The sequence below is a fragment of the Pygocentrus nattereri genome, chromosome 19 (assembly GCF_015220715.1).
Source record: "Pygocentrus nattereri isolate fPygNat1 chromosome 19, fPygNat1.pri, whole genome shotgun sequence".
Classification (NCBI taxonomy): Eukaryota; Metazoa; Chordata; class Actinopteri; order Characiformes; family Serrasalmidae; genus Pygocentrus; species Pygocentrus nattereri.
Window position 1 is genome coordinate 8,253,507 of NC_051229.1, and position 27,951 is coordinate 8,281,457.

General features: G+C 39.7%; 1 protein-coding gene across 7 annotated transcripts in view; it reads right to left on the bottom strand.

The window, feature by feature from the left end:
• Positions 1-7,564: 7,564 nt before the first annotated feature.
• The window catches only part of LOC108430181 (zonadhesin), a 37,492-nt gene continuing 17,105 nt past the window's right edge, over positions 7,565-27,951 (bottom strand). Inside the window, exons 10-27 of one of the 7 annotated variants that reach the window (XM_037530981.1) lie at positions 22,795-23,081; positions 22,212-22,477; positions 21,137-21,217; positions 20,909-21,046; positions 20,454-20,710; positions 20,105-20,258; positions 19,214-19,264; positions 18,895-19,032; positions 18,425-18,681; positions 18,069-18,153; positions 17,641-17,798; positions 15,717-17,241; positions 13,486-13,694; positions 12,792-12,945; positions 10,201-10,556; positions 9,046-9,175; positions 8,780-8,948; positions 7,565-8,075 (exon numbers count right to left, since the gene is read on the bottom strand). In XM_037530981.1, coding sequence (XP_037386878.1) covers positions 8,033-8,075; positions 8,780-8,948; positions 9,046-9,175; positions 10,201-10,556; positions 12,792-12,945; positions 13,486-13,694; positions 15,717-17,241; positions 17,641-17,798; positions 18,069-18,153; positions 18,425-18,681; positions 18,895-19,032; positions 19,214-19,264; positions 20,105-20,258; positions 20,454-20,710; positions 20,909-21,046; positions 21,137-21,217; positions 22,212-22,477; positions 22,795-23,081 — 4,458 coding nt within the window. In that variant the 3' untranslated portion in view covers positions 7,565-8,032. Of the gene's footprint in view, positions 8,076-8,779; positions 8,949-9,045; positions 9,176-10,200; positions 10,557-12,791; positions 12,946-13,485; positions 13,695-15,716; positions 17,799-18,068; positions 18,154-18,424; positions 18,682-18,894; positions 19,033-19,213; positions 19,265-20,104; positions 20,259-20,453; positions 20,711-20,908; positions 21,047-21,136; positions 21,218-22,211; positions 22,478-22,794; positions 23,082-27,951 lie in introns of all 7 variants that reach the window. The other 6 variants (XM_037530982.1, XM_037530980.1, XM_037530979.1 and 3 more) reach the window with 6 other exon arrangements.

Consider the following 27,951-nt stretch of genomic DNA (forward strand, 5'->3'; position numbering starts at 1 on the left):
GACATTTTCAAAAGTATAATATAATAATGAAAAAGAGAATTCAGAATTATATAGTAGTAATAAAAATTATATATATATATATATATATATATATATATATATACATACATACATACACACATGCATATATCAGTAAGAAGAAAAATGCTATTAATGTTAAAGTTTATTTAGATATTTGAACAAGCCACGACATGAGTTTACTGATGTTTATCTTCCAACTGTTTAAATGGGTTTAGATTTAGTATGAGTCTTATTCTGTGAGCAGAGATTGTTGTAGCTGAGGTCCTAATTACTCCACAATCCCTTCGCTCAGTTGCAGGCATCATTCAAACCCTGGCAGTGCCCTTTTAGCAGTATACTAATATCTTAGTATTATTGAAAATGAGGCCTAATAATAAACCTTACAGAAAATGACACACCATCTCAGTAGTAACTTTTCAGTTATAACGTTCTCAGACAGGATGATGCATCGCTCGGTCAGAAACAGATAGTATCTTCTGTCACAGCTTACCACTACTGTTCTTACCACTGCTTAAGCTTTTATTGAAAAAAAAACAAAGCTTTAGTTGTTAAGAAAGTCTAATAAGATTAAAGACAATGTTGCATCTTTGCAGGTTTTGTGGTATTTTATGATATGATATATGGTTATTTTTCTCTGTGGTCAGCTTTCTCTAAAATATTCACACTGAAAATCTTGAAAAGTTGCCTCTGAGGCTTGGACTTTACTTCAGAATGAGTTTCCCTGAAACCGAAGTGCACGTACTTGACTATGCTGATTTGTATGATTTCATCAGTTCTGTATTTACAGGTTTGGTTACTGCTTATCTTCATGTGTATGTACTGATTTTACTGAGTTTGTAATCATCTCTGCTTTGTCACACAATAGTTACAGTTACAGTCTTCATTCTTGTGATTTTTATTGATTTTTTTTTATATCTGTTCAGATCTGTTTACCCTTTTGAATGAGTTATACTTAAGTGCATCAATAATGTAGGTGGAAAGCACACATAAATTTCATGTATTACATGGAAATACATCTAAAATATATACTTTTCTACATAATTTTATGTAGAATTTTATATCAAAGTATCATTTTAACATAGCACATTTTACTAATATTCTTATTATAATTATACTTTATATAATTGTTATAAATATATGTAAAGCAATGACTTTTAAGTATGGTTTAATACATTTTAGTTGCATTATATCTCAAAGTAACTATCAGTCTTAAAATTTCTTAAACTTAAAATTATCAAACTTAAAATATCCTTCTTATCTGTTAGAATTTGTATCTTAACATTTACTTAAGTTAATTTAATTGTAACATTAAGTAAATCTGAACCAATTTGGTACAGAAAAACTTCTTTTTGGCACTGAAGATGTATTTCAACATTACTTAAATATAATTTAAGTATATATACATATATATGTTTGTGTTTAGTTGTTCCTAATTATATATTTATGTATATAACATATTCACATGTGTTTAGCAGTTTTGAAATCTAAGTTAAAATGCATTTAAGTGCATTTTTGTTGCAGTATAACTCAACAAGTAGTACTGATGTATGTCAGTACAACCAGTAGTATATTTTTAGTATATTAAGTAGATTTAGTTACCTAAATCTACTTAAGTGCTTGAAAAAAGCACTTCGAAGCACAACTAAATGCATTTCATGTATATTTAATCATAGCATCGTTACAATTTAAATGCAGTTGTTGTCATAAGTTGTCCCAAGATAACATATTCGGTATGTATTAAGGTCTGTTTAAAATGTAAACATTCAAAATATGTACTTTTCAAATTAAAATCACTTTTGAAAAGTACACTTAAATGCATTTGTCTGTGCACAAGAGTACAACTTGGTAAAAGGCCTTTCAGCATTGTGCCTTTCAAACGTGCTAGGATGTTGCTTGCAGATGAGAAACCTAATTACACAAGATTAATTAATAGGCAACAAATCATCTGAATACTCATACATTCATTTAGATAAAATGAAATCCAGAAGTTTTTTACCTATCTGGTTTGCTGCTTCTCTGACCAGAAGCAGCAGAAGAACCACAAAATGTGAGACCCTCATCCTTCTGATCAGTAGCCTGAAGGTTAGATGAAGTGCAGGTGTAGCTGGCAGCATACATCTCAAGTACACATCTGCCGTTGTTTTTTTCCCCTCCCCATGTTTTTTTTTTTACTTCCTGCACCAAAATGTCTATATTTGGAATCAGAGCCATGTTCGCTCTCAGGCTGCCAATCTGGTTTGCTAACAAAGAAATGTATTGTTTGTAGTACGAAGCTAAGATACGATACCCAACAGCACCTTCACTAGAAATCATTATGTCGTCTTCTGTATATGGATATTACATGAATACAGTAATGCAGGGGTGCCCAAACCTGGTCCTGGAGATCTACCACCTGACTCTAATATTTAAATGCCCCTGAGGGGCTTCTTTACCTGGATTTGGGCTGGAGTTAAGGTCTGCAGGACAAGGATTGGGCACTCCAGCTATATTATATACAGTCATATGCAAAGCACAGAAATAAAATATAAAATGTCCCATAACTGTTGCACATGGCATGTTTTATGTTTTTAGTTTTCCTGACTATATTAAATTCATATATTAAATTAAATTAAACAAACAGTAATTGTGCATTGTTTTCTTTAATAGTAACAATCGAATATACACTATATTTCCAGAAGTATTCACTCACCCATCCAAATCATTGAATTCAGGTGTTCCAATCTCTTCCATGGCTACAGGTGTATAAACCCAAGGCCCCAGGCCTGCAGACTGCTTCTACAGACATTAGTGAAAGAATGGGTCGCTCTCAGGAGTTCAGGGGATTCCAGCGTGGTACCATGATTGGAAGCCACCTTAAGTGCTTGAAAAAAGCACTCCGAAGCACAACTAAATGCATTTCATGTGTATATAATCATAGCACAGTTACAATTGAAATACAGCTGTTGTCATAACGTAACAGTTGTTGCAGATATTTGACATAAAATCACAAAACAAAAAGTGGGTAAAATCTAGCCACTAGTGCCGGGATATCCATTGATGACAGTAACAATGTGCATGCAACTTGTTACTTAATTAAGTGCACTGTTAATGATTTCCATGATTTCACAATATTTAGCACTAATTTCTCACAGTACAATACTGTATTGAGTATTTTAGCACGAACGCTACTCTACATCAGATTTTCTTCTCTCATAACATTGTGGTGATATGGTCCAGCCACTGGAAGTTGAAAAGGTGTAAATATGAAAAAAAAAAACAAATGTGTGGTGCAAACTATAAGGTAAAATAAAATGTCTTCAAGATGTGTATCTGCATTTTTATGCATTTGAAATAGTCTTTGCATATACAGTTCAAAGCATATGTTCATTGAGTTGCATTACCTTTACTGAAGCCAGTCAGCCATGGAGCGGTGGAATTTGCAGCTCGCTGATTTGTTTGACCTGTTGTAGCCATATTCAAGCTAGACACCTAACTACAGGTGTAAAACTGCAACCTTAAGTGTCAGACAAATGTAAGGTTGTGTTACCTATGCAGGTGTGAACCGTATAACAATTGTGTGTGTGTGTGGGTGTGTGTGTGTGGGTCTGTGCTCTTTTCCATCGATTTCCATATCTGACCCAAAAGCTCTGACATTTGGATGCATATTTTAGGCTTTACACTTGCAATAACACAAGAATGACCAAAAAAAAAAAAAATTAAAAAAGAACAAAATGTTATGCTAGAATCAGAATTAGAATGAACAAGTCCATATATAAGCCAGAAAGCTTGGATATGGGTACAAATGAAGGTCAAATGCAATATAAAGTTTATTTATATAGTGCCCATATTTATCCATCCATCCATTTTCTAAGCCGCTTCACCGTCAGGGTCGCGGGGGGGTGCTGGAGCCTATCCCAGCAGTCTTCGGGCGAAAGGCAGGATACACCCTGGACAGGTCGCCAGTGCATCGCAGGGCAGACAGACAGACACAGACAGTCACTCACACCTAAGGGCAATTTAGCATGTCCAATTGGCCTGACTGCATGTCTTTGGACCGTGGGAGGAAACCGGAGAACCCGGAGGAAACCCACGGGGAGACACGGGGAGAACATGCAAACTCCACACAGAGAGGACCCTGGTCGCCCAGCCGGGGAATCGAACCCAGGCCCTCCTTGCTGTGAGGCGACAGCGCTACCCACCATGCCACCGTGCCACCCGCCCATATTTATATAGAGCCCATATATCATCTAGACAGCTAGAAAGCTTGTAGAATGGTACAAATATAGGCCATATGAAAGCCAATATACAAGTTAGAAAGCCCAAATACAAGCTATAAAGCTACAGAGGCCATATCCAAGCTAGAAAGCTTGTATATGGGCACAAATGAAAGGCACACATATGCCCATATATAAGGCTATATGTAAACCAATATTCAAGCTAGAAAGCCCACATAAAAGCTAGATAGCTAGAATGCTTGGAGATGGGTCCAAATGTAGGCTCATATGTAAAGTACAAAACTGGAAAGCTCATATATAAGCAAAAAAGTTAGAAAGCTTGTAAATGGGTATTGTATATTGTGTTTGTATATTGTTTCTGATTTTTGCTGTTTTACTAGGACACACAGTGTCATTGAATGTGAAGCACCAGCATGTAATGCCCTAAAAGCAAGAGCTTTTCCTGCGTCCACAACGCTCTACAGACTCACTAGACAATGGACAGCTCTAATATTTGAAGACATATTTTAGGCTTTATACTTGCAAGAACATAAGAAAATGCTACAGTATACAATATTTCGATGTGGGACAAAAAGTGCCCCGTGTTAAAGCAAACGAATAATTCAGCAGCCGACCTTGTACTTGGTCAATGTGTTTGACTTGTTGTATATATAAGACCATTTACCAGCTTGATAGCTAGAAAGCCCATATATATGCTAGACTGCCACAAGTAAGCCTATATAAAAAAGCTAGAAAGCCTGTATATGGGTGCAAATATAGACCATATCACTGCTGTCAGAACAAAACCTTCTATCTCCAAACGGGTAACTTTACAGGAGAAGGAAAAAACATTCTTTACTTTTAATGTAAGTCAGTGTAACCAGACTTTTTTCCAAGTCAATTTGGGTCATTTGTTTTTGTCCATTCCCTCATGACATTTTTCAAATTATGAAATGATTCAAAAATTGAAAAACAACAAAAATGGATATGCAAAGTTTTGTTCCTATAGCAGCGATATGTAAGCCGAGATACAAATTAGAAAACTAGAAGGCCCATACACAAGCCAAAAAACTAGAAAGCTTCTGTTATTGTACATTGTGCTTGCATATTGTTTCAGATTTTTGCCATTTTTTAATAAAAAGGACACAAAGTGTCATTGATGCAAAGCACCACCATATAACGCCCCAAAGATCCTGGAAAGCGTTTCTCACATGTCCACAATGCTCAGTAAACTCACTTGGAGCAAGCAGGATAGAATGCTCACTGGATACTGAACCCTTTTGGTTTCGTACATCGCTGTGCATATGTCGATATCTGCTGCTCAGATCGTGTCTCACAGCACAGTACATAGGCTGTGGTGATGGGAGCTGATCCACAGCCCAGATTACCCAGATTTTTTTCTGCATCACCAGAAGAATCTGACACTGCAGCCTTCCTTCTACATTAGATAGCAAGTGTTGGCTATCTGATTGTCCGGGTGTTGCTGCTTGACATTGTTGCTCATGTGCTTAACATGTTAACACTTCCGGCTTTACCTCCTTAAACTTATCCATTACATCAGTGATTAAATCTTAAATGTTGATACGTTAGTGTCTGAATGTCTGAGTCCTTTACTGAGAACTAATATTTATTCATGTTTAATGTTTGAAGGTGTTTGTAGGTGTTTCTGCAGAATTGGACAATCCACATAATTCCAGCTCTTTTACACGACTAACTCTGACAGCTCTTTGTATTTGAGAGCCAGTTACTCTGATTTTGTCTCTGGAGGAAGAAGAAAAGTTCAGAGGTTCATTCTCATGTGAGCTGAGTGTGTGAAGCTCTAAAAACAGGTAGTTAGAAGAGCTTTATGTTTTATTATATTTCGTTTAGCCTGATTATTGCCAGCGCTGATCTTTTTCACATGCTACAATTTGACATGCAGAGCCAAATGTCCAGTGCGAATTGCCTCAGAGTGCATTAAAATGAAATGACCTGTAAAATGAAATACATTACAGTTGTATTCAATTGTCATTCCTTTTGAATGAAGTATAAACTAATAATTTTGCAAATATCAATGTTATTGGCACAATGTGTAGACGATCAGACAAACATTTATCAGACGCAGTTTTCTGTAATAAACTCAAACATGTATGTGCATGTGCGTACGAATGTACAGTCTTGTGCAAAAGTTTAAGCACCCCCTCAGTTGATTTTCTATGTGAAAGTAAGTAAACCTCCTGAAAAGGAAACACACTACAACACAGACATGACATTGTACTGCAAAGTGAACTCTATTACTTTTCTATCGTTTTGAAGAGTTTCACATATAACACAAAAAAATGTGCCATAACTTTTGCACCAGGTTACATTTTGTGTTTTATGTCAACCAATATGCTAAATTCAGGAAATAAACAGTAACTGCACGTTAAAATGTGCAGAAGTGTGTCGTCTGTAGAAGACGTGCTGATTTATTTTCCTTTACCAAAATTTGATGAGGGTCTCCCAAACTTTTGCACACAAGTATGTTTAAATAATGGAAGCATTTTATTAATAAAATTAAGATTAGGTTTTTGGATTGAGGCTCAGGTCAGGGATAGGACTGAGGCCAGGGTGAGGGTTAGGATTAAGTTTTGGGTTGAGGTTAGGTTAGAGTTAGGATTAGGGCCAGGATGAGGGTTAGGATTATGTTTTGGGTTGAGGTTAGGTCAGAGTTAGGATTAAGGCCAGGATGAGGGTTAGGATTATGTTTTGGGTTGAGGTTAGGTCAGAGTTAGGATTAGGGCCAGGATGAGGGTTAGGATTAAGTTTTAGTTGAGGTTAGGTCAGAGTTAGGATTAGGGCCAGGATGAGGGTTAGGATTATGTTTTGGGTTGAGGTTAGGTCAGAGTTAGGATTAGGGCCAGGATGAGGGTTAGGATTAAGTTTTAGTTGAGGTTAGGTCAGAGTTAGGATTAGGGCCAGGATGAGGGTTAGGATTAAGTTTTAGTTAAGGTTAGGTCAGAGTTAGGATTAGGGCCAGGATGAGGGTTAGGATTAAGTTTTGGGTTGAGGTTAAAGTCAGGGTTAGGATTATCGCCAGAGTAAGGCTTAGGATTAGGTTTTGGATGAATTTGGGGAAGATTAGTTCTTGCTCATTGGAAGGAACGTATTAAGTTTACAATACAGCTCCTTAATGTAAACAATGTATCAACAGTACATCTTTAAGATATTTATTCATTGTATTCAGACGCTTCACTACTGCTACTTCACTAATATGCTGTTGATCCTGTAAAGAGTTTCTTAATCATCTACAAAGTACCACTGAAAATAGAGTGTTCCCTGAAATGTGTGAAGAGCAGCTGCTGATTTATAATAATGCAGAAACATGGAAATCGGGAAAAAACTGAGGTTCTTCTTTATTTTTTGGAAAGCAATGACATGGACATTCTTCTGAAAATAGTTAATACTTCAGTGACCTAAAGTCACAACCATGAAACATTTACATATGACCACCCACTCACATTCAAGAGATAAAGAGTGTTGTATGTGTACACAATAGCAGTTTTCCAAGACTTTATGCGAGAAATTAAAAACAAAACATACAGAGTTCATTTTAATGCACAGAGCTGAATTATGTGTAAATGAAACCTGTCTAGTTTAAAAAGTGCCCCACCCCGAAACACAAAATAGATACACGTATAAATAAACCAGTCAACTTTTCTCTCCAGTTATACACTATACAGAAAGCCTTCATAAGACAAGACGGATAGGAATGAAGAAAAAAATTACAATCAGTTTGAATGAACAATTTAATATTTTAATAAACGGTTTAATACAGAATATTATTGTTCATTTCCTTCTCACTGGCGTAGGCCTAGGAGAGCGTAGAGCGGTGAAGACCGTCTGCAAAAACAATGGAGAAACAAAAAGAACAGAATTAAGTGGAATGATATTAAAAAATGATTTTATATCATTTTTGTATCTGTTTACATACAGAAAATATATAAATACACACAAAGTACATTTTCAGCACTAAATTGCATGTAAATGAAAGCATATGCATAGAACTGTGAGGTCAGTTTTGATCCTGAAACAGGGGTGGGAATCGCTGCAGGCCCATCCGCCGGTATGATATGTTGCTTGAACCGTGATATGATTCTATTGACGTATTTAAAGATTATGAAATATGACATCTTGTGCTCTGTATCACCTGACTGCAATTTTTTAATCCAAAAAAATGTTGTTCAGTCATTTTATTAAAGCACAGATTTATTACCTGCGCAGACGTTTTCTAAGAGCTTAACATTTGTTCTAAATCTCCAGATATTTTCTAAGTAGCTTTGCCATTCAGCTTCTATACTTTGTTTAAAGGATGAACTGAAAAGCAACCTGAGAGCTAAAAGCTCCCCCTTGTGGAGAATACTGAGACTGCTAAGCATGACATCATAATACCACGTTCATCACTCAAATTATGAACTAATCACTAAGCTAATTCATCGATAACATGCATTTTAATCATTTGTTTAAATTGAATTGATGTTAATAGAGTAATCATTATAGCCCTAATACATTCAGTAACTGATTCAGGTCTAGTAGTTGGTCTCTACCTCCGTCTGACTGCAGCTTTCTCCGCCACGACTCTCCAGCTTTCTCCAAACTCATTCACGTTATGCGCCTGCTGACCATTCGGCTTCATCATGTCATTGTTTTTCCTGCCATCGTAGTTCCCACAGAGTCCGCCGACCTTTGTCTTATACGTGTCAGGCAACGAGATTTCTGTAGAAATAAACCAAGGAAGAAGAGGCGTAATATGAAAAGCCTTTTATATAGACAATAAATGGACTCAACTAACATAACTAATATTTTAATTTACCTGCTTTGCCTTTGCCTTTAAACTCTACAGAGAGGCCGAAGTCTGTCTGGAGGTAAAGATGAGAAGAACGCTCCAAAATCTTTAATCCTGGGGTGGGGAAGACAGGGGCTCTGGCCAGCACCCCGTTCACCTGCAATAAGAATAAATTACTTTTAAAAATGACTTTTAGTTATTTTTGTCACACTTCTCTCCGTTCCCACTATCTCTGCCTCCCAGCCTCAGGACTCCGTTACCCAGAACCCCACTCCTGATCACATGACAACCAACCTCCTAACGTTCTGCCTCACCTGACTACTCATCACTCACAGCCTTCCATTTTGTCTGCTGTATATGAACCTAGCTTTGTTTTCTTCTGCCTTTTTGCTTTGCCCTTGTTAAAAATTATTTTACTTTATTTGCTTTTATTAACTTAGTAACTTCTCTTAAACCTTCTTCTGGAATATCTCGGAGACGGGGGAGACTGTTAATTCCTGGGTGGGCCTGAACACCTCTATATTAAATACTAAGGTAGATGCAGTCACCCATGAAGTTGGGGGGTGGTGGTGGGCGTTCTGGGTCGCTTAGACAAAGAAACAACGAGAGGGTGTGGCTACATTCATCACTATAAGTTTAACGTTGTGTAAGCTGAGTTAGACTTGCTTGGTTGGGAAGCCGCTCATTTATTAAACCTCTTTTCCTCCACGAAGTCTCCACTCCTGTTTCTTCAAGAAACCAACGCTTGCCAGCAGAAGTCAACACCCTCTCAGTATTGCTGTGATTTCTGGTTTGACCCTGTGTCTGTTTTTTGGACATTGCTTTTTGGACTCATGATTACTGTTTTGGTGTATTATTTTTTGAGCTTGGACTGGCTGACTTTGATTACAGGTACTCCCTTTGTTAATAAACCCTTTTTACCCAAGTGAGCATCTGAATTCTGACAATTCTCAACCATTTTATCGGACCATTTCTCATGAAATGTTCATGCAATGTAAGTAACAGCTGACACTGTTTTTCAAGTGGTATAAATAAAAAGCTAAAGTTTGAATACGACAGCAACCATAAGCTTCCATGACCAAAAGTCACAGATCAGATTAAGACTTCCCTTTTTTTTGTAAAATGTAAACCTTTTAACTGGTAGTATTAAATGTATTAAAGTATTAGTACTGAAGTTCTCACCATCACTCTTCTGCCCTCTCTAAACTCCACCGTGTGGTTGTACACTCGCATTCTGAGAGCACGAAGACGACCGTCATCATCATCATCATCCTCTTCACTGCTGTCACCATCCACTTCACTTCTGTCACCATCGTCACCCCTTTCCCTGCCATCTAGGTCTTCATCATCATAGTCTTCATCCCTGTTTTCTTGCTCTCTGCTTTTCTGGTTAATGCCCTCTATGTAGACCTCTGGAACGTTGTTTGGCAGGTTGGAGGTCTGGACCAGCACGTACGAGTACTTGCCTTTGAATTTGTGCTTGAAGTTGTCAAAGGGTATGTACTCAGGATCATCATCAATGGAGCACGTACTGAAATCTGAGACACAGAAGAGAACACGGAGTTGCAGTGCTTTCAACTGAGCATTTAGGCTAATTTTGATATCTGAGTAACTGTAAGGGTTGACGAATGGATGTCTGATTGACTGCAAGGGAGGAAAAAGCAGCAACAAAAAAGAAAAAAACAGACTTCAGCCAAAATTATCATAAAGCTGTAGGCTTACTTTCTAGGTGATGTGAAATAGGGTCAGCTTTGAAAATGTTTTATTACTCAGAAATAGCTGGAAATGAGGGAAGTAGCTGCCTCTTCAGATGAGCTAATAAGCTAACACTAACCACACTATCTAGTACAATGGCTGTGTTTACATGCAAAGCTTTTTGCCAATCCGATTGAACACATTCTGATTACAGATCAAGGCTAAGATGTTTATATGATCACTGTATTCAACAATCTGATGAAAAAATGACACGCATGCATGGAGGTCCACTTAAAGTAAACGTTACCATGACAATGAACATCATGTGAGGTCCAGTCAGTGTGAGATGAGTTTCCAGTTGGCTCTCTTGTGTTTTGAATTGCTTTAAATATGTCAGACTCAGAAAACATACTTCACATGTACTTATTAAAGAAGGCCGAGAGGAAGACGTCGTGTTCTGAGACACTTAAGCTGGATGTCCGTCCCACTGCTGTCTTTTAAAGATCAGAGCATAAGACCAGTTTCTACTCCACCGTGTTGAACATTAGAAACTTTCGCTATGACGCGACGCACATGTGCAGAACCTACTTACACGTTCTGATAGGGAATGTTATTGGATTCAGACGTTTACGTGGCTCTTATTCTTCTATTTAACGGATTATTTACAGGATTACCCACCTCGTTCTATCAGATAGAAATTGTATTCCGAATGGCCTCAATCGGACTAGACTATTCCGATTGAAGTGTTTACATGGACGTATTCTATTCTATTCTGATTGAGCTGTTAGTCGGATTATCGTTTTCTCCTCAGTGGACGATGTGCTGACATGTTCATTTGTCAGATAAATATTTTCACTGTTTCTGGATCCGGAATAATTAGCATAGTTAGTGAAAAAGCAGGGCCAGAGCTGGCCATGCCCTTCCTGCATTCCCTGTCATGTTCTTTCCCTTGGCTTCACGCTCACATTCAAGCACTCTCACATATCCTCAAAGAGTAATATGAAACTTCAAATTGGACTTTCGCTGAATTGTTGGCCTGTATATTTTCTCATGTCTTTACACGATGAAATGTAACAACCCAAACAATAATTTCAGTACCCAAACTCTGAACTGTTAACTGAGTGCTTGAATACTCCTGCCATACTACATACTATTGAATACTACAGCCATACTTTTAACCCTTTAGTAGATGGGAAACATCTTAAAATATGCCTAGACTGACACATGCTTGTAGATATTTTTGTTGAAAATGATACCAAATATTCTTTATTTTTAAGGTAGACGTCTTACTTTAAGCTGAATTTGATCATAAATCATATATAAATAGAACTTTATGTTGTTTTGGTCCTTTTTTATCTCTGAGGCCTATTTTTTATAACTCCTTATAACTAACATCCACACATCCAGCTCTTTTATTCTGAAAAATATACATATTGTCACCGTTATTTAAAACCTCTATATTGCACTGGTTGAAAATGTCACCTGAAGATATCACCTGTCACCAGCTCAATACAGAGTCATAACATTTCACACAGAGAGAGCCAACAGTGTTATAGTTAATCTGATAATTGAGTCTGCTGATAAAAATACTATTAGAATCTATTAGGATTAAAAGCTATTGGTTTTGCTTTCTAATTGGAATTGACTTAAAAGTTTAGACCAGAAGTTTCCTGTTTAACCACCTTTGTACATTTAGAATTAGCCATTGGTCACTTTTTTTAATCATTAGGATCCTTTACACTGTGATATCAACTAATCAGAAAACCCAAAACACATTACAAAACCACCAACAGAAGCACTTAATGGCTTCTATGGGTTTTTTCAGGAGGGTAGTTAAATCTTTTATTTTATTATCTAAAATTGATTTCAATTCCCCGAGTGGAATGGCCACTTAGGGGTCTGCAGAAAGAGGCTACGAACAGCGTTTCCTTTCTTTATGCAGACACCATTTCGGAGATGCAAATACAATATATTTCAGGCGTCTTTTGGAAAAAAGATTGAAATCAAAGTCAGACTGTAATACAGTAAAATATATTGCATATCACCTCAATGAAATGCTTCTGGTCAGTTTTTTTTACCTGCAGACTTGCAGCTGTATTCTCCCTGCTCGCTCATCAGGCACACCTCATTACTGTCGCACTCCTTATCCTTACATTTCAGCTCCCCTTGACTGCCCTTTCTTTTACATTCACATTTCTGAGTGCAGTGAGGACTGTACCATGTCTCACCAAACTGGGGGTGGATAAAGAAGAGACCTGATGTTAGTCGGGCTCGGGATGTTTGAGAAGAAGCAGCTTTTGTTTGAAAAAGCAAAATATGAAATCCATTTTTAAACATAATCAAACACAGCAAAACGAAAAGACAAATTCTGGCACATGCGGTCTTATAGCTTTCATATATATCACTGCTGTCATACAAACATCATATCTCTATTTTTGTCCTTTTTCAGTTTTTGACCAAATTTGAAAATGCATGTTTTCCTTTACACTGTGTGTAAATTTCAAGAAGAATGGACCAAAAGAAACAGCACAAAATTACTTGGAAAAACGCCTGGTTCCATTGACTTACATTGAAAGTAAATTAGTTTTTTCCTTCTCCTGTAAAGGTACCATTTTGGAGATACAATGTTTTCTTCCAACAGCAATGATATGCTCTGTGCCATGTCTATCCTCCGTTTTTTTCAGTTTAATTAATTTTTTTTCTTCCTCTGTGTAAATGAATATATATGGTATAGTCTGACTCCATTAATAAGTACCTACTTACTGTACTTACATAATGGTTGTCGCCATTGTCATCTTGGCAACCGCACTCCCAGATGGGCACACATACTCTCTGTCTGAGAACAAAGCCATCGTTACAAACACATCCCTGCGAACATGAGTCGGCTGTGTTGCAGTTTGGAGCTCCGTGCAGTTGTTCACAAGTTGGCTGGCAGGTGGGCATGCAGTTCGCATAGTGGCTATTAATTGGGCAAGAGGGCGCTAGAGAGAAAGAGAAGAGATTTCGCTCTGAGTTTACGTGCTAACAGTAACATATATATGCACTGAAAGCAGAAATGAAGAATTGTGTTGTAGCTATGCTGCAATAAAAGCTTTTAAACAACAGTGTTCCCCCAAATCCAGGCTTATACCAGGCATTTTACCAGGCTTCTGTCTAGTAAATTCTGTACTGACCCTGTGGCAGTTTTTTTTATTCTTGAATGAGGCACTGAACGTTGTTAGGGGTGCAACAACATGCATGCTAGGTAGGCCTGTGCCAGGAGCAGAACCCTAATTTTTGGGTAACAGTATAGACAGTAACCACAGCAAATGATTATACAGGACTGGGGGCAGGGGTGGAATATTGACCGATCTGGGCCAGTGTCCAGGGCTTCTGTCTGCCAGACAGTGGTGGTCTAGTTGGGATGACTTATTTCAAGTTTTCCCACTTGTCACAGGTTTGTTCACACACACAAGAAATCCTGCGCCGTTCCATACGTCGCCTTCCTGCACACGTTTGGTAGGCACTAGCTTCTTGCTGCTTTTTTATTATTTTCTATGGATACAAACACTGAATTGCATTCCATCTCCTGTCCACAGCAGATCTTTCCAAAACTTGAAAAGGTAGTGACACACTAAGTTGAAGCAGTCATGTTACAAAATGACCCAATCATGCAACCCTACACACAGTGCTGGGAATGGATAGCTTTGACATGCATAAACTCTGCACCAGAGTTTGCTGGAAGCTACCTTCAGACCATTAATTTCAGTAGGTCCAGAGACCAGTTCTCCAGACCTGGGCTCCAAAACAGCTTTCACACTCAAACAAAGGTACCGAACTCTCAGAGCAAGTGTCCTGGGTCTAGGGTGAAAACACCCTCAGTACACAAGGTTTCAAGATGAACCAAATACCTGGAACAGTCTACTGCAGACGCAGTCATTAGATACACAAAAAGTCCTTAAATAAATGAATTAAATGAAAAGCATTTATTTATTTTGGATTTTTATCCAATTTTCTCCCCAATTTAGTCGCCTCCAATTCCACCTGCTAGTTAAGACTCCCCCAGTCACACGATACTACCAGTGCTAGGAGGATGAAGACTAACACAGGCTTCCTCCAAGACCTGTGAAGTGCCACTGCTTCTTTTTGCACTTACGCAATGTCACTGGACAGTTAAACGAACTTGGAGGAGCCAACTTGGAATTGTGAATGTGACACCAACTTTACTGTGTATGATATTGTGGCAGTTTAGCTTAGCCGTTTGATTGATAGATAGATAGATAGATAGATAGATAGATAGATAGATAGATAGATAGATAGATAGATACTTTATTGATCCCAAAGAAAATTTAACAATTTAGCTAGAAATTTGGCTTCTCTGGAGCTACTTTGCCTGAGGACATTTGAAACTAATTATTTCACCTGATAAACGAGAACTGAGACATAATGTAGTTCCCGAAACCAAAGACACTTCAGTCTGAGGATATTCTAAAACACACTGTATCATAGAAGCAGCTGTTTTGTCTGCAACTAAGAGCATGTTTGACCAGCAACGTGGTGTTTTTTGAGCAATGTAATCTATATTATGAACAATAAATTTCCTGTTAATGTAAGATATCACCCAAAATGTAAAACTTCAGTTAGGATTGCATATGGAAGTAATAATGCCTTGCACAAAATAAATCAATAAATTAACATTTTCTTTAAACTGGCAGAAAATGAGCTTTTACTGTCACTGGGGGCTGTTACCATGGTAACTCAATTAACCATCACCAGACACAGCGCTAATTCTGGGTTTACTGAATGCACTGTTGTGAGCGTATTCTAGGTTTATTGAACATACTGTTTTGGGCTGAATGCAAGCACATTAGTGATTAAACAATGCAACTGTATTAAATAGTGTAATTAATACAGCGCAACTGATATCACCACCAATGTATTGTGCTGCAATGTATTATTATACCACTTTAAATCAGGGGTTTTCCTATAATAGTATAGCAGTTGTTAGAGACTATATTCCTTACTTGGTTGAGGAGTTGTTGTTGTGGTTGTAGTTGTAGTGTTTGGTGCTGTTGTTTCAACTGGTCTGGCTGTTGTTGAAGTAGATGACGGTACAGTATCTAGTGAGCCTGTAGTCTGGATGGGCTCAACTGTAGTTTGGACAGTCTCACTTGTGGCGTGGACAGGCTTAGTCACACAGTTGTGGTCCCATTCAGTTGTAGTGTGGACAGGCTCAGTTGTGGTTTGGAAAGATTCAGTTGTGCTGTGGACAGGCTCAGTTGTGGTGTGGACAGGCTCAGTTGTGGCATGGACAGGCTTAGCTGTGGTGTGGAGAGGCTCGGCTGTGGTTTGGAGAGGCTCGGCTGTGGTCTGGAGAGGCTTGGCTGTGGTTTGGAGAGGCTCGGCTGTGGTTTGGAGAGGCTCGGCTGTGGTCTGGAGAGGCTTGGCTGTGGTCTGGAGAGGCTTGGCTGTGGTTTGGAGAGGCTCGGCTGTGGTTTGGAGAGGCTTGGCTGTGGTCTGGAGAGGCTTGGCTGTGGTCTGGAGAGGCTCGGCTGTGGTCTGGAGAGGCTCGGCTGTGGTTTGGAGAGGCTCGGCTGTGGTTTGGAGAGGCTGGGCTGTGGTTTGGAGAGGCTGGGCTGTGGTTTGGAGAGGCTTGGCTGTGGTCTGGAGAGGCTCGGCTGTGGTCTGGAGAGGCTCGGCTGTGGTTTGGAGAGGCTCGGCTGTGGTTTGGAGAGGCTGGGCTGTGGTTTGGAGAGGCTGGGCTGTGGTTTGGAGAGGCTCGGCTGTGGTTTGGAGAGGCTGGGCTGTGGTGTGGACAGGCTCAGTTGAGATTTGGACAGGCTCGGCTGTGGTGTGGACAGGCTCAGTTGAGATTTGGACAGGCTTAGTTACACAGCTGTGGTATGGGTCAGTTGTGGTGTGGAAAAGCTCAGCTGTGGAGTGGACAGGCTCAGCTGTGGAGTGGACAGGCTCAATTGTGGTTTGGACAGGTTCGGCTTTGGTTTGGAAAGGCTCGGTTGTGGTTTGGAAAGGCTCGGCTGTGGTTTGGACGGGCTTGGCTTTGGTTTGGAAAGGCTCAGCTGTGGTGTGGCCCACCTCGGCTGTGGTTTGGACAGGCTCGGCTGTGGTTTGGACAGGCTCGGCTGTGGTGTGGACCGGCTCGGCTGTGGTTTGGACAGGCTCGGCTGTGGTTTGGACAGGCTCGGCTGTGGTGTGGACCGGCTCGGCTGTGGTTTGGAAAGGCTCGGCTGTGATGTGGACCGGCTCGGCTGTGGTTTGGAAAGGCTTGGCTGTGATGTGGACCGGCTCGGCTGTGGTTTGGACAGGCTCGGCTGTGATGTGGACCGGCTCGGCTGTGGTTTGGAAAGGCTTGGCTGTGATGTGGACAGGCTCGGCTGTGGTTTGGACAGGCTCAACTGCGGTTTGAAAAGGCTCGGCTGTGGTTTGGAAAGGCTCGGCTGTATTGTGGACCGGCTCGGCTGTGGTTTGGAAAGGCTTGGCTGTGATGTGGACAGGCTCGGCTGTGGTTTGGACAGGCTCGGCTGTGATGTGGACCGGCTCGGCTGTGGTTTGGAAAGGCTTGGCTGTGATGTGGACCGGCTCGACTGTGGTTTGGACAGGCACGGCTGTGATGTGGACAGGCCTGGCTGTGGTTTGGACAGGCACGGCTGTGATGTGGACCGGCTCGGCTGTGGTTTGGAAAGGCTTGGCTGTGATGTGGACAGGCTCGGCTGTGGTTTGGACAGGCTCGGCTGTGGTTTGGACAGGCTCGGCTGTGATGTGGACAGGCTCGGCTGTGGTTTGGAAAGGCTCGGCTGTGGTTTGGAAAGGCTTGGCTGTGATGTGGACAGGCTCGGCTGTGGTTTGGACAGGCTCGGCTGTGGTTTGGAAAGGCTTGGCTGTGATGTGGACAAGTTCGGCTGTGGTTTGGACAGGCTCGGCTGTGATGTGGACCGGCTCGGCTGTGGTGTGGACAGGCTCAACTGCGGTTTGAAAAGGCTCGGCTGTGGTTTGGAAAGGCTCGGCTGTATTGTGGACAGGCACAGCTGTAGTGCGGAACAGCTTTGCTGTGGTGTGGACAGGCTCAGCTGTGGTTTGGACTACATCTAGAAAGCAATATAAAAGAATAAATAAATAATAATGAGAATATATTTCACAAAATATATTATTGACATTATTGCTTCAAAAATGTACAAAATATTGTTAAAATGAACAAGAAATAAAGTAATAATAAGTAGTGCCTCCATTTTTGGAAAATTGAATATTTGTCCACACAAACAGTGTATCTTATGGAACTATAAGCTGTTTTCCAATTTGTCATCAAATTAAGTTCTTAAATTGAAATTCGGGCATAGTTTATAATAGTAGAAAAATACCTTCACAAGTTCCTCTGTGTAGAGAGATGTCGTCCACAGCCACGTCAGACCAAGCATTATCACCTCTGCGTCCTTCAAAGATAATCTAACAGTACAGCAACATTTGCAGATTATTTAGAATAGAGATAAAAAAATCTCTCAGTCATAGGAGCAGGTAACTAAAACTAGTATGCATAACTGTTCAGTATTTTCTTATAGCCAACCATAAATTTACTTTAGAATGAACTGATATTTAACACAGTTAAACTGTCATGTGTTTTGGGGTTTTACAGGTCAGTTTGAAAGGGATACAAAACAGTAATGGGACCCAGTTTAAGAGTTGTAATTAATGCTACTGCTACAACCATGTTACTGACCTTGAAGTTGCCCTCTGGTATGAGGTTGACTAGAGCGCGATGCCAGGTGTTCCCTTGGTCTTCTGTCTTTCTCCAGACCTCCCAGGCCTGGTTTCCATGCAGCAGGTAGACAGTCAGGCCCATGGTCCAGCTGGAACCATACATGTGGTACCAGAACTGCAGGCACTGTGGCTGCTGGTCAGTGCATTCCTCACTGAGGAGACGTGCTGTATCGCCATGAGTGGCGCTGTCCCCCTCAATGTAGATGTAATGACCACCTGGAGAAGAAGAGGAGGATGAGGAGAGATGAATGGAGAGCGATCGAGATGGTGAGTATTGCACTGCTTTGATGTGAACTGAGCAGAGATCAAAATCTACCATATAATTATTTAGTTAAACTGCTTATATCCTCTATAAAAACAGTGCAAATTCTACTTATTTAACACAATAAATATTATATTTGTAATTAGCGTATAAATTAAGATACTGACTTCCAGTTGTGTGGTCAAAGGAAGGACCAGTCAGTGGCGTGGGGGTGTAGCCACTGTGTCTCGTCCAATCAAAAACATCAGTCAGTAACTGATTCCAGGTGCAGAGGTTGTTCTCAAAGTCACAGTCGATTCTGCACACTGTCAAATATTTCAATAATAGACTATAAAAGCAATCAACACAGCAATTATTAAAGCTGCTTGTGACTCTATGATAAAACATAGAATGTTTAGACCCAATGCTAATATGAATTTATTACTAGACACTGGAATATTCTATTATAAGAATAATATTAATACTATAGTTAACCATGCTTTGTACCTGGATGGCTGCTGGAACTTCCTGGCAGAGATGGAGCTGAGGGAAACAGAGCTGTAGCAAGGATTGAATATTTTAGATTCAATGCAATGTTTTATAAAATGAGCTTCTTTTTTATACATCTGGTCCTAGGCAGAAGTTTGTATGTCCCTAGTCAAACTACATATTTTGTTGATTTTTTAAGTGAAAATAAGTGAACAGGTCCTCTATAGAGAACATACGTCTGCACATTTTTATGCATAATTACTGTTTATTTAGTGAATTTAACACATTGGAAACATTTTGAAATTCTCATTTAAGTTCACATTGAAGTTCTCATTAGATGTGTTTATTTTTCTAAGCAAAAATAAATAATCATTTAACCGAGTCGCCCAAAATTCTGGAAAAAATACAACCGAAAATGTGGCCTGCGTAAACGTTAAGGCACATTTTATATTTTATGTTCACTATTTTCCAATATGTTGAACTCAGAGAATGAATAGAAAACATGCACTAAAATCTGAAGAAAATCAGTTCCCAGTAGATGATGTGTTCACTCCTTTTTGCTTTAAAAATGAACAAAACTTGTCATCTGACCAGGGTGTCCAAACTGTTGCAAGTTTTTACTTCGCTCTACTTCGTAACGTCAGCACAACTTCAATGAACATATCATTGCTGTGAGACCAAAACCTGTACCACCCAAAAGAAGGACAAAAACGTACATAACCTTTAATGTCAAATAAACTAAAGGGGTTCATTCCAAGCAGTTTAAGGACCATTTCTGTTGATCCATTCATTATGAAATTCTCGTACATTAAAATGGGAGCTGACGTGTCAAAAGCGGAAAACGACAAAAAAGGAGATATAAGATTTTGTTCCGACAGTGACGATATGCTTTGCGTGTATCTTGCTTACCTGGGGTTATAAAGGCCTGGTTTCCATGGGTTGGTGAAGATGTTTCAGGGTTTAGGCTCACACTTAGTTTTCCACACTTTCCATATGTCATTGCAATATCATCCCATGCCACGTCTGACCCAACATCCGAACCCCTAATGCCTTCCACAATAATCTGAAACAATTTACAGAAATGTATAAATGGAATTATTGCTTGGCTAGGATGCATGCCTTCAAGCAGATTTTATAAGCACCCTAATTTCAAGGAAAAAACGTATTCAAATGCAACAAAAAGGCAAACGTATATTAAGCTGGGAAGCTATAAAGCTGATTATAAAGCACTCTTTATTGTTGTATTGTCATTACTGACCTGGAATGGTCCCTGTGAGTTGACCTCTATCTGGGCTAGTTGCCAGCTGTTGCCCTGGTTATTGAGCCTGGACCAGATTTTGGTGGCTTGATTGCCATCTAGCTTATAAACGTTTAGTGCCATTGCAGTCGCCCAACCATATATGTGATACCAGAATGTCAGGCACTGGGTGCCCAGAGTATTGCACACTGGACTCATCATACGGGCTGAGTCACCATAGTGGACTCCATCGGCCTCTATATACATATAGTAGCCACCTGAAGAGTAGTGCACAAGTAGACAATGTTTTATTCATTTTTATATTTATTATTAATACTAGAATGTATTTATATTGTCAATGTCAGTAATGATATTAGGTTTTACTCCCCTATAATATGTATTATATATATTAAAGTGTATGGATTCACAATAAAATTAGATTATAAAGATTAGATTATATTATTCCTTCCTCTTACTTCCTGTAGTGTGGTCACTGGTTGGGCCAGTGTAGTCAGTGGGCGTTGGCCCAGACCACCTTGTCCAGTTAAAGCTGTCCTGGATTAGCTGCTCCCATCCACATTCATTTTGGTCAAAGTTACAGCTCCATGGACAACCTGTGTTAACCAGTTCAAGGCTATTTAGTTTTAATATCACATTAAATTGGAAATATTGGGAGTTAACTCTGAGAGAGACGCATGGCTTACTTGCAGCAGGTGGAGTTGAAGTGGTGGGCTGTGTTGTTTTTGGGGTGGCGGGGTCTGTTGGTGGTCTAGTTGGGATTACGGCTGCAGTGGAGTACCAGTAAAAGATAAGTGTGAGTAACATGGCGTTTCTGAAAATTTAGATTCTAATTTTAAAAATTAATACATATCCCTTATCTTAGACATTCAAATTAACAAAGCCAGATTGGTTTGCTGTGAAATGCTGTATTTTAGAGAAATTGTTACATTTCTCTTTTTTTACAATTGTTACAATTGTTAGAGAATAGTTGTTACATTTTTGGAGAACAGTTACCCACTACATTAAAAAAAATCATATCATCTTAAAAAGAAACACCAGCAATTATTTTTATATACTTTCTATAATACTTTCTAAAATCACCATTAGACCCACTCTAACCAAAAAGCTGGAGAATAAGAAGCCAACGTCAGTCTTGGATGAATTAAGACATAAAACATTTGCCATCATTTTTTCCAGGCAAGCCTTAGAAAGCATTAGAAAGCATTATTGACATGGGTTAATCTAGGCATTGTTCAGCTTTATTCTTACTGCATTGGACAATAACAATATTTCAGAGTTGCTTTTTTTGGTAAAATGTTTTTTTTATTAAAATGTAAAGGGACATCCCACAGTAATAAACCACTGTTAACCTCAACAAGGGTTTATTCAAGCATCTAAAATGGTTTTGTTGGAAAAATATATACACCATAATACTGTATATCGCTGTGGGAAGAAAACCTTGTATCTCCTTGTTTGTAATATTTCAGTTTTTTGACATAATTGACATAAAAGTCCTATTACCCTTTACACTGTGTGTAAATTTCATGATGAATGGACCAAAAAAAACTGCCCAAAATGACTTGTAAAGACGTCGGGTTCCACTGACTAACATTAAAACTACAGTATGTTTTTTCTTTCTCCTGTAAAGTTACCATTTTGGAGATACAAGGTTTTGTTCCGACAACAGCGATATACTTTGAACTACACTTTAAAACGTTTTGTCCATACTGCCCACCGCTACCTTAAAATGATGGAATATTATTAATAGTCTCCACTCACCACAGACAGTGTCCTTCCACCAGTCTGCCAGAAACACCTCGGCCACCTCGCATGCCGCCACGTAATTCTGCAGAGAAGTGCACAGCTGGGACAGGTCTCCTCCTGAGGTGCAGTGGTCACTCACACAACTGTTCACGAAGATCTGAGGGGGCACGAACCAGTGGCAGGCCTTGAAGGCTTCTCCTAACAGTTTGCTGCACTCCCTGAACCCTTCGCTGTCCAGCTCAGGTGGACATTCTGGATCTTCTGCAGAGCCATTGCTACAACTGCCTCAGAGAGTTAAAGAAATACTTGGTAGATTATAAAAGTATGTTCAAATAAAAAGGTTTAGCATTTGATGTGTTCAGTGGTCATTTTATTAGTTGCCTGGACTAATCATTAATGGGGAAGCATTTAAAGGTAACAGTCGGTTTCTGGATTTTAAGGGTGACTGGACTGTTTTCAACCCAGCAGCAACAATGACATGTTTAAAAATCTCAGTAATGCTGCTGCATTAGCAACGGTGCACCTGGTAGGTGTTCTTGAGTAAATGGTCAGTGAGTAAATGGGCACCTCATTGAAATTTGGATAAATAGCTGCTTACGTCCAGTCCTTGTCGTGAGTATTCCAGCTGCTAGCGAAATCATGTGGGTATGGGACAACATTGCCATCAGGGGTCAAGAAGTCATCAAACTGACTACCGGAGTAGGTTCCGCAGAGTCCACATGTTGTGCCCATGTGTCTCTCGTCTAGTTGCACGAACAGTCGGTCATTTCCGTTGAACAGGAACCGCAGACCAAAGTTTGTGTCCACCTGCACATACGGACCCTTCTGCAATACTTTGACTGAGGTGCTGTGTGAATAAGGAAGAGTGACTTGACTTCCATTTACCTGCAAGGAAAAAGACCAAGTTAGAACGTTAAGCTAGTTATATCGATAATATTCAATATCATCATATTTTCCATTTACGGTATATCAAGCTGTCACAGTAACAGATGATATTTAACTTTGCATCAATAAAGTGAACCCAAAGTGCAGGTACTCTAAGCTAAAAGAATGTCTCACAGTCTTGACATAGACTGTTTTGGATCCTCTTAAATTGACACATAAAGGAAGTATAAGTACTGTATATGTTAATAGGGAATAGGGAATGGTTCTCAGGCGGGAAAGGGTGGAGAGCCCTCTCTGGGTTGGGGATGAGCTCTTGCCTCAAGTGGAGGAGTTTAAGTATCTCAGGGTCTTGTTCACGAGTGATGGTACAAGGGAGCGGGAGATTGACAGGCGGATTGGTGCTGGGTCAGCAGTGATGCGGGCTCTTTACCGGTCTGTTGTGGTAAAGAAAGAGCTGAGCCATAAGGCAAGGCTCTCGATTTACTGGTCGATCTACGTTCCCACCCTCACCTATGGTCATGAGCTTTGGGTAATGACCGAAAGAATGAGATCGCGGGGGGCCCCCGGGGAAGACCCAAGACACGCTGGCGTGACTATATCGCTGGCCTGGGAGCGCCTCGGAATCCCTCCCAGGGAGCTAGTGGAAGTGGCTGGGGAAAGGGAGGTCTGGGCCTCATTGCTTAGGATGCTGCCCCCGCGCCCCAAACCCCAGAGAAGCGGAAGATGATGGATGGATGGATGGATGGAATGCCATCGATTTTCCAAAATGTCATTTACATGTAAATAAAGTAATTTGGAGTGGCTTAATGTGAAATGCTTCTGAATGCTACCCCAAAGAAAGTAGTAACATGAAATGTTATGAATACATTGCGTGATGCCCGAGATAATCTTTGACAACAGTTCTGAATTAAGATTTGGGCCTAAAATATTTGTTTTTAATACAATTTCATGGCAGAGAGGTGCAGGCAGACTGTATTTCCCATGGAAATCTACTTATTTCGTGTTTACCAATGTTTACCATGATCAACATTGCATATGAAGACGCGTAGGTTCACTAGTGGTTTTGGATAGTTGTCAAGTTTCTGTTTTCACATCAATCCACTCTGAATTTGTTTAGATAGATAGATAGATAGATAGATAGATAGATAGATAGATAGATAGATAGATAGATAGATAGATAGATAGATAGATAGATAGTTTTTTTCTACCTAGATCCACCAGCTCTCCTGCACTCCCTCAACCCCCTGACGGCGACCGGCAGCACAGGCTGACCTATTAAAATACCATTGACTTGCACATGCCTGTTGTTTTTTATGTGTTAAGAGTCTGAAATACTGACCACTGGGTGCCTGCTTATCTAGCAGTGATAACGTGTTTATAATTGATTTTAGCTTGGATTTTTCTTTAAACCGGAAAGCAGAGCCATGAGAACCCCATTGATTCTAAATATATGTGATTTGACAATTATTAACCAAAGGCATCAACTCCATCATTCAAATGGATGGAAAAGCTAGAAAAGCTCAACTTCTCTGGCTGATCAGGACTTTTGGTTGTTATAGAGACACTTGTGTAGCCATGGCAATGGAAACAACCACACGGCAAGCAGCAGGCTTTCTTTCACATTTTAAGCTTCATTACGCTCATTGTCCATTTGATCAGCTCCACTTACTGTATAGCTGCACTTTGTAGTTCTACAGTTACAGACTGTAGTCCATCTGTTTCTCTGATACTTTGTTAGACCCCTTTTACCCTGTTCTTCAGTGGTCAGGACCCCCATAGACCCTCACAGAGCAGGTACTATTTGGATGGTGGATCATTCTCAGCACTGCAGTAACACTGATGTGGTGGTGGTGTGTTAGTGTGTGTTGCGCTGGTATGAGTGGATCAGACACAGCAGTGCTGCTGGAGTTTTTAAACACTGTGTCCACTCACTGTCCACTCTATTAGACACACCTACTTTGTCAGTCCACCTTGTTGATGTAAAGTCAAAGACGACAGCTCAGCTACTGCTGCACAGTTTGTGCTGGTCATCCTCTAGTCCTTCATCAGCGGTCACAGGACGCTGCCCACAATTTTTTGGTTGGCTATTCTCAGTCCAGCAGTGACGCTGAGATGTGTAAAAACTCCAGCAGCACTGCTGTGCCTGATCCACTCAGACCAGCGCAACACACACTAACACACCACCACCATGTCTGTGTTACTGCAGTGCGGAGAATGGTCCACCCCAAATAGCATCTGTTCTGTGAGGGTCCACGGGGGTCCTGACCACTGAAGAACAGGGTAAAACGGGGCTACCAAAGTATCAGAGAAACAGATGGACTACAGTCTGTAACTGTAGAACTACAAAGTGCAGCTATACAGTAAGTGGAGCTGATCAAATGGACAATGAGTGTAGAAACAAGGAGGTGGTCATAATGTTATGCCTGATCGGTGTATATCCTATACTGTATTCTGTCTTATAGACCCTTGTGTGACAAATGCAGTGCGGCTCCAGTCTTGTGAAAGCTTTTTAAAGAGGAAAGCACTTTTTACTATTTGTGTATCTTATTCAATATTTGCTATTTATACATAAACAATCCTTTTAAATCATCATTGTGGTTAATAATCCTGAAGCTGTTGTTTGTGACACTATATAGTAATATAGATGTTTATTGCAAATACAGATAGCTTAGATTGTACCTTACCCAAGCAGGTTAATCAGTGGTTCAGAATACTGGAAGACCTTAACACTAGTATACAATGACATTTCTCTTAAACATACAGGGCTGTATTTTATCAGTCAGCTGACAGCACTCACTGATATGTACCTCCTATCAACACAAAGACAAACCCTAAGAAGTTTCAGATCTTATATATTAACAATGTTAGCAGATCTTATCTGGAAAACACCGCCATTATGGACACTCTGAACCTTTGAACCAAGACGGCCCTCCCTCAGGTGTACATCATTCTCTGAGTTTCTGTTTGCTTCCAGCTATCAGCAGAAGCACACAAAGCTGGCACAGGAATGCTTGCTGCTTAGATTCTGTTGACATTCGCAAGAGATTCCTGATCATTTAACCCTCAGCTGTCACAGTTCTCAATGGTGATAACAGTAGCATGTTGTAATTCAGTATCAGCTGTTTCTCACTCATAGTTCATTGAACCAAGCAAAGAAATTCAGTAGTATGACTTTTTAATCAACAGCACATTTGTGTTTATAGAGTAGAAGCAGAGATGCCTTATTATCATTAAATTATTAAATTACATGTTTACAAATTCTACATATTTGCTGAGTTTAACACACATACAAATTATATATATATATATACACACTATATTTCTAAAGGTATTCACTCACCCATCCAAATCATTGAACTCAGGTGTTCCGATCACTTACATGGCTACAGGTGTATAAAATCAAGCACCCAGGCCTGCAGACTGCTTCTACAAACATTTTGTTTTTCAGGAATTGGGCTCGGCCCCTTAGTTCCTGTGAAAGGAACTCTTAATGCTTCAGCACCAAGAGATTTTGGACAATTTCATGCTCCCAACTTTGTGGGAACAGTTTGGGAACAGCCCCTTCCTGTTCCAACATGACTGCACACAAGTGAACAAAGCAAGGTCCATAAAGACATGAGCGAGTTTGGTGTGGAAGAACTTGACTAGCCATCACAGAGTCCTGACCTCAACCTGACAGAACACCTTTGGGATGAATTAGAGCGGAGACTGTGAGCCAGGCCTTCTCATCCAACGTCAGTGTCTGACCTCACAAATGCACTTCTGGAATATATATATATATATATATATATATATATATATATATATATATATATATATATATATCCATCCATCCATCCATCCATCCATCCATCCATTTTCTAAGCCGCTTCTCCGTCAGGGTCGCATATATATATATATATATATAACTATATATATATATATATACAGTCCTTTTTAAGTTACGTCGCCTTTTACATTGTACATACATTGTATGCAAATCTCATGAAGAACAGGCCACAAGAAATGGCCCAGAATGACTTGCAAAGACGTCTGATTCCATTGACTTACATTAAAAGTAAAGGAGCTTTTTCCTTCTCCTGTAAAGTTACCGTTTTGGAAATATGAGGTTTTGTTCCGACAGCAGCGATATAAAACATAAAATGTGCCATAAATTTTGCATAAGCAACTTTTAATGTTTTATTTTTTATCAGTAAATGAACAGTAATTGTGTATTAAATGTGCAGAAGTGTGTTCACTGTAGAGTGAACTGTGTAACTTATTTTCACTTAGAAAAACAACAAAACACGGAATTTGACCAGATGTGCCCAATCTTTTGCATATGAGTGCAATGTAAGTGATTGAGAAAGTATATTTCCTCTAATTGGTCACTTCCTTAAGTTCACCTCCCTGTGTCTACACTTCTTATCCATCAGCTTCACTTACCCTATAGGAGCACTCGGAAGTTATACAGTTACAGACTATGCATACATTGTTAGCTCATATTTCACCCTGTTCTTCAGTGGTCTGGACAAAAGGGGGCTAACAAAGTATCAGAGAAACAGATGGACTACAGTCTGTAACTGTAGAACTACAAAGTGCAGCTATACAGTAAGTGGAGCTGATAAAATGGACAATGAGCGTAGAAACAAGGAGGTGTACTTGATGAAGTGACCAGTTGATGCACATTTGCATTGCAAAGCAAAGCAAAAGTAATAACTCTTGTTTTCCAAGAGATAACAGTATTTTTTAAAAGGCCAGTATTAGATTATCCAGACATACTATAGCTAATGTTTAATGTTAAAGGGGATTTTTTTTTAAATGCCTGCATCTTTCAATCTTTAAGATGTAAACAAAGTCATTCAAAGTGGTTTGATGTGAGATGCTCCGT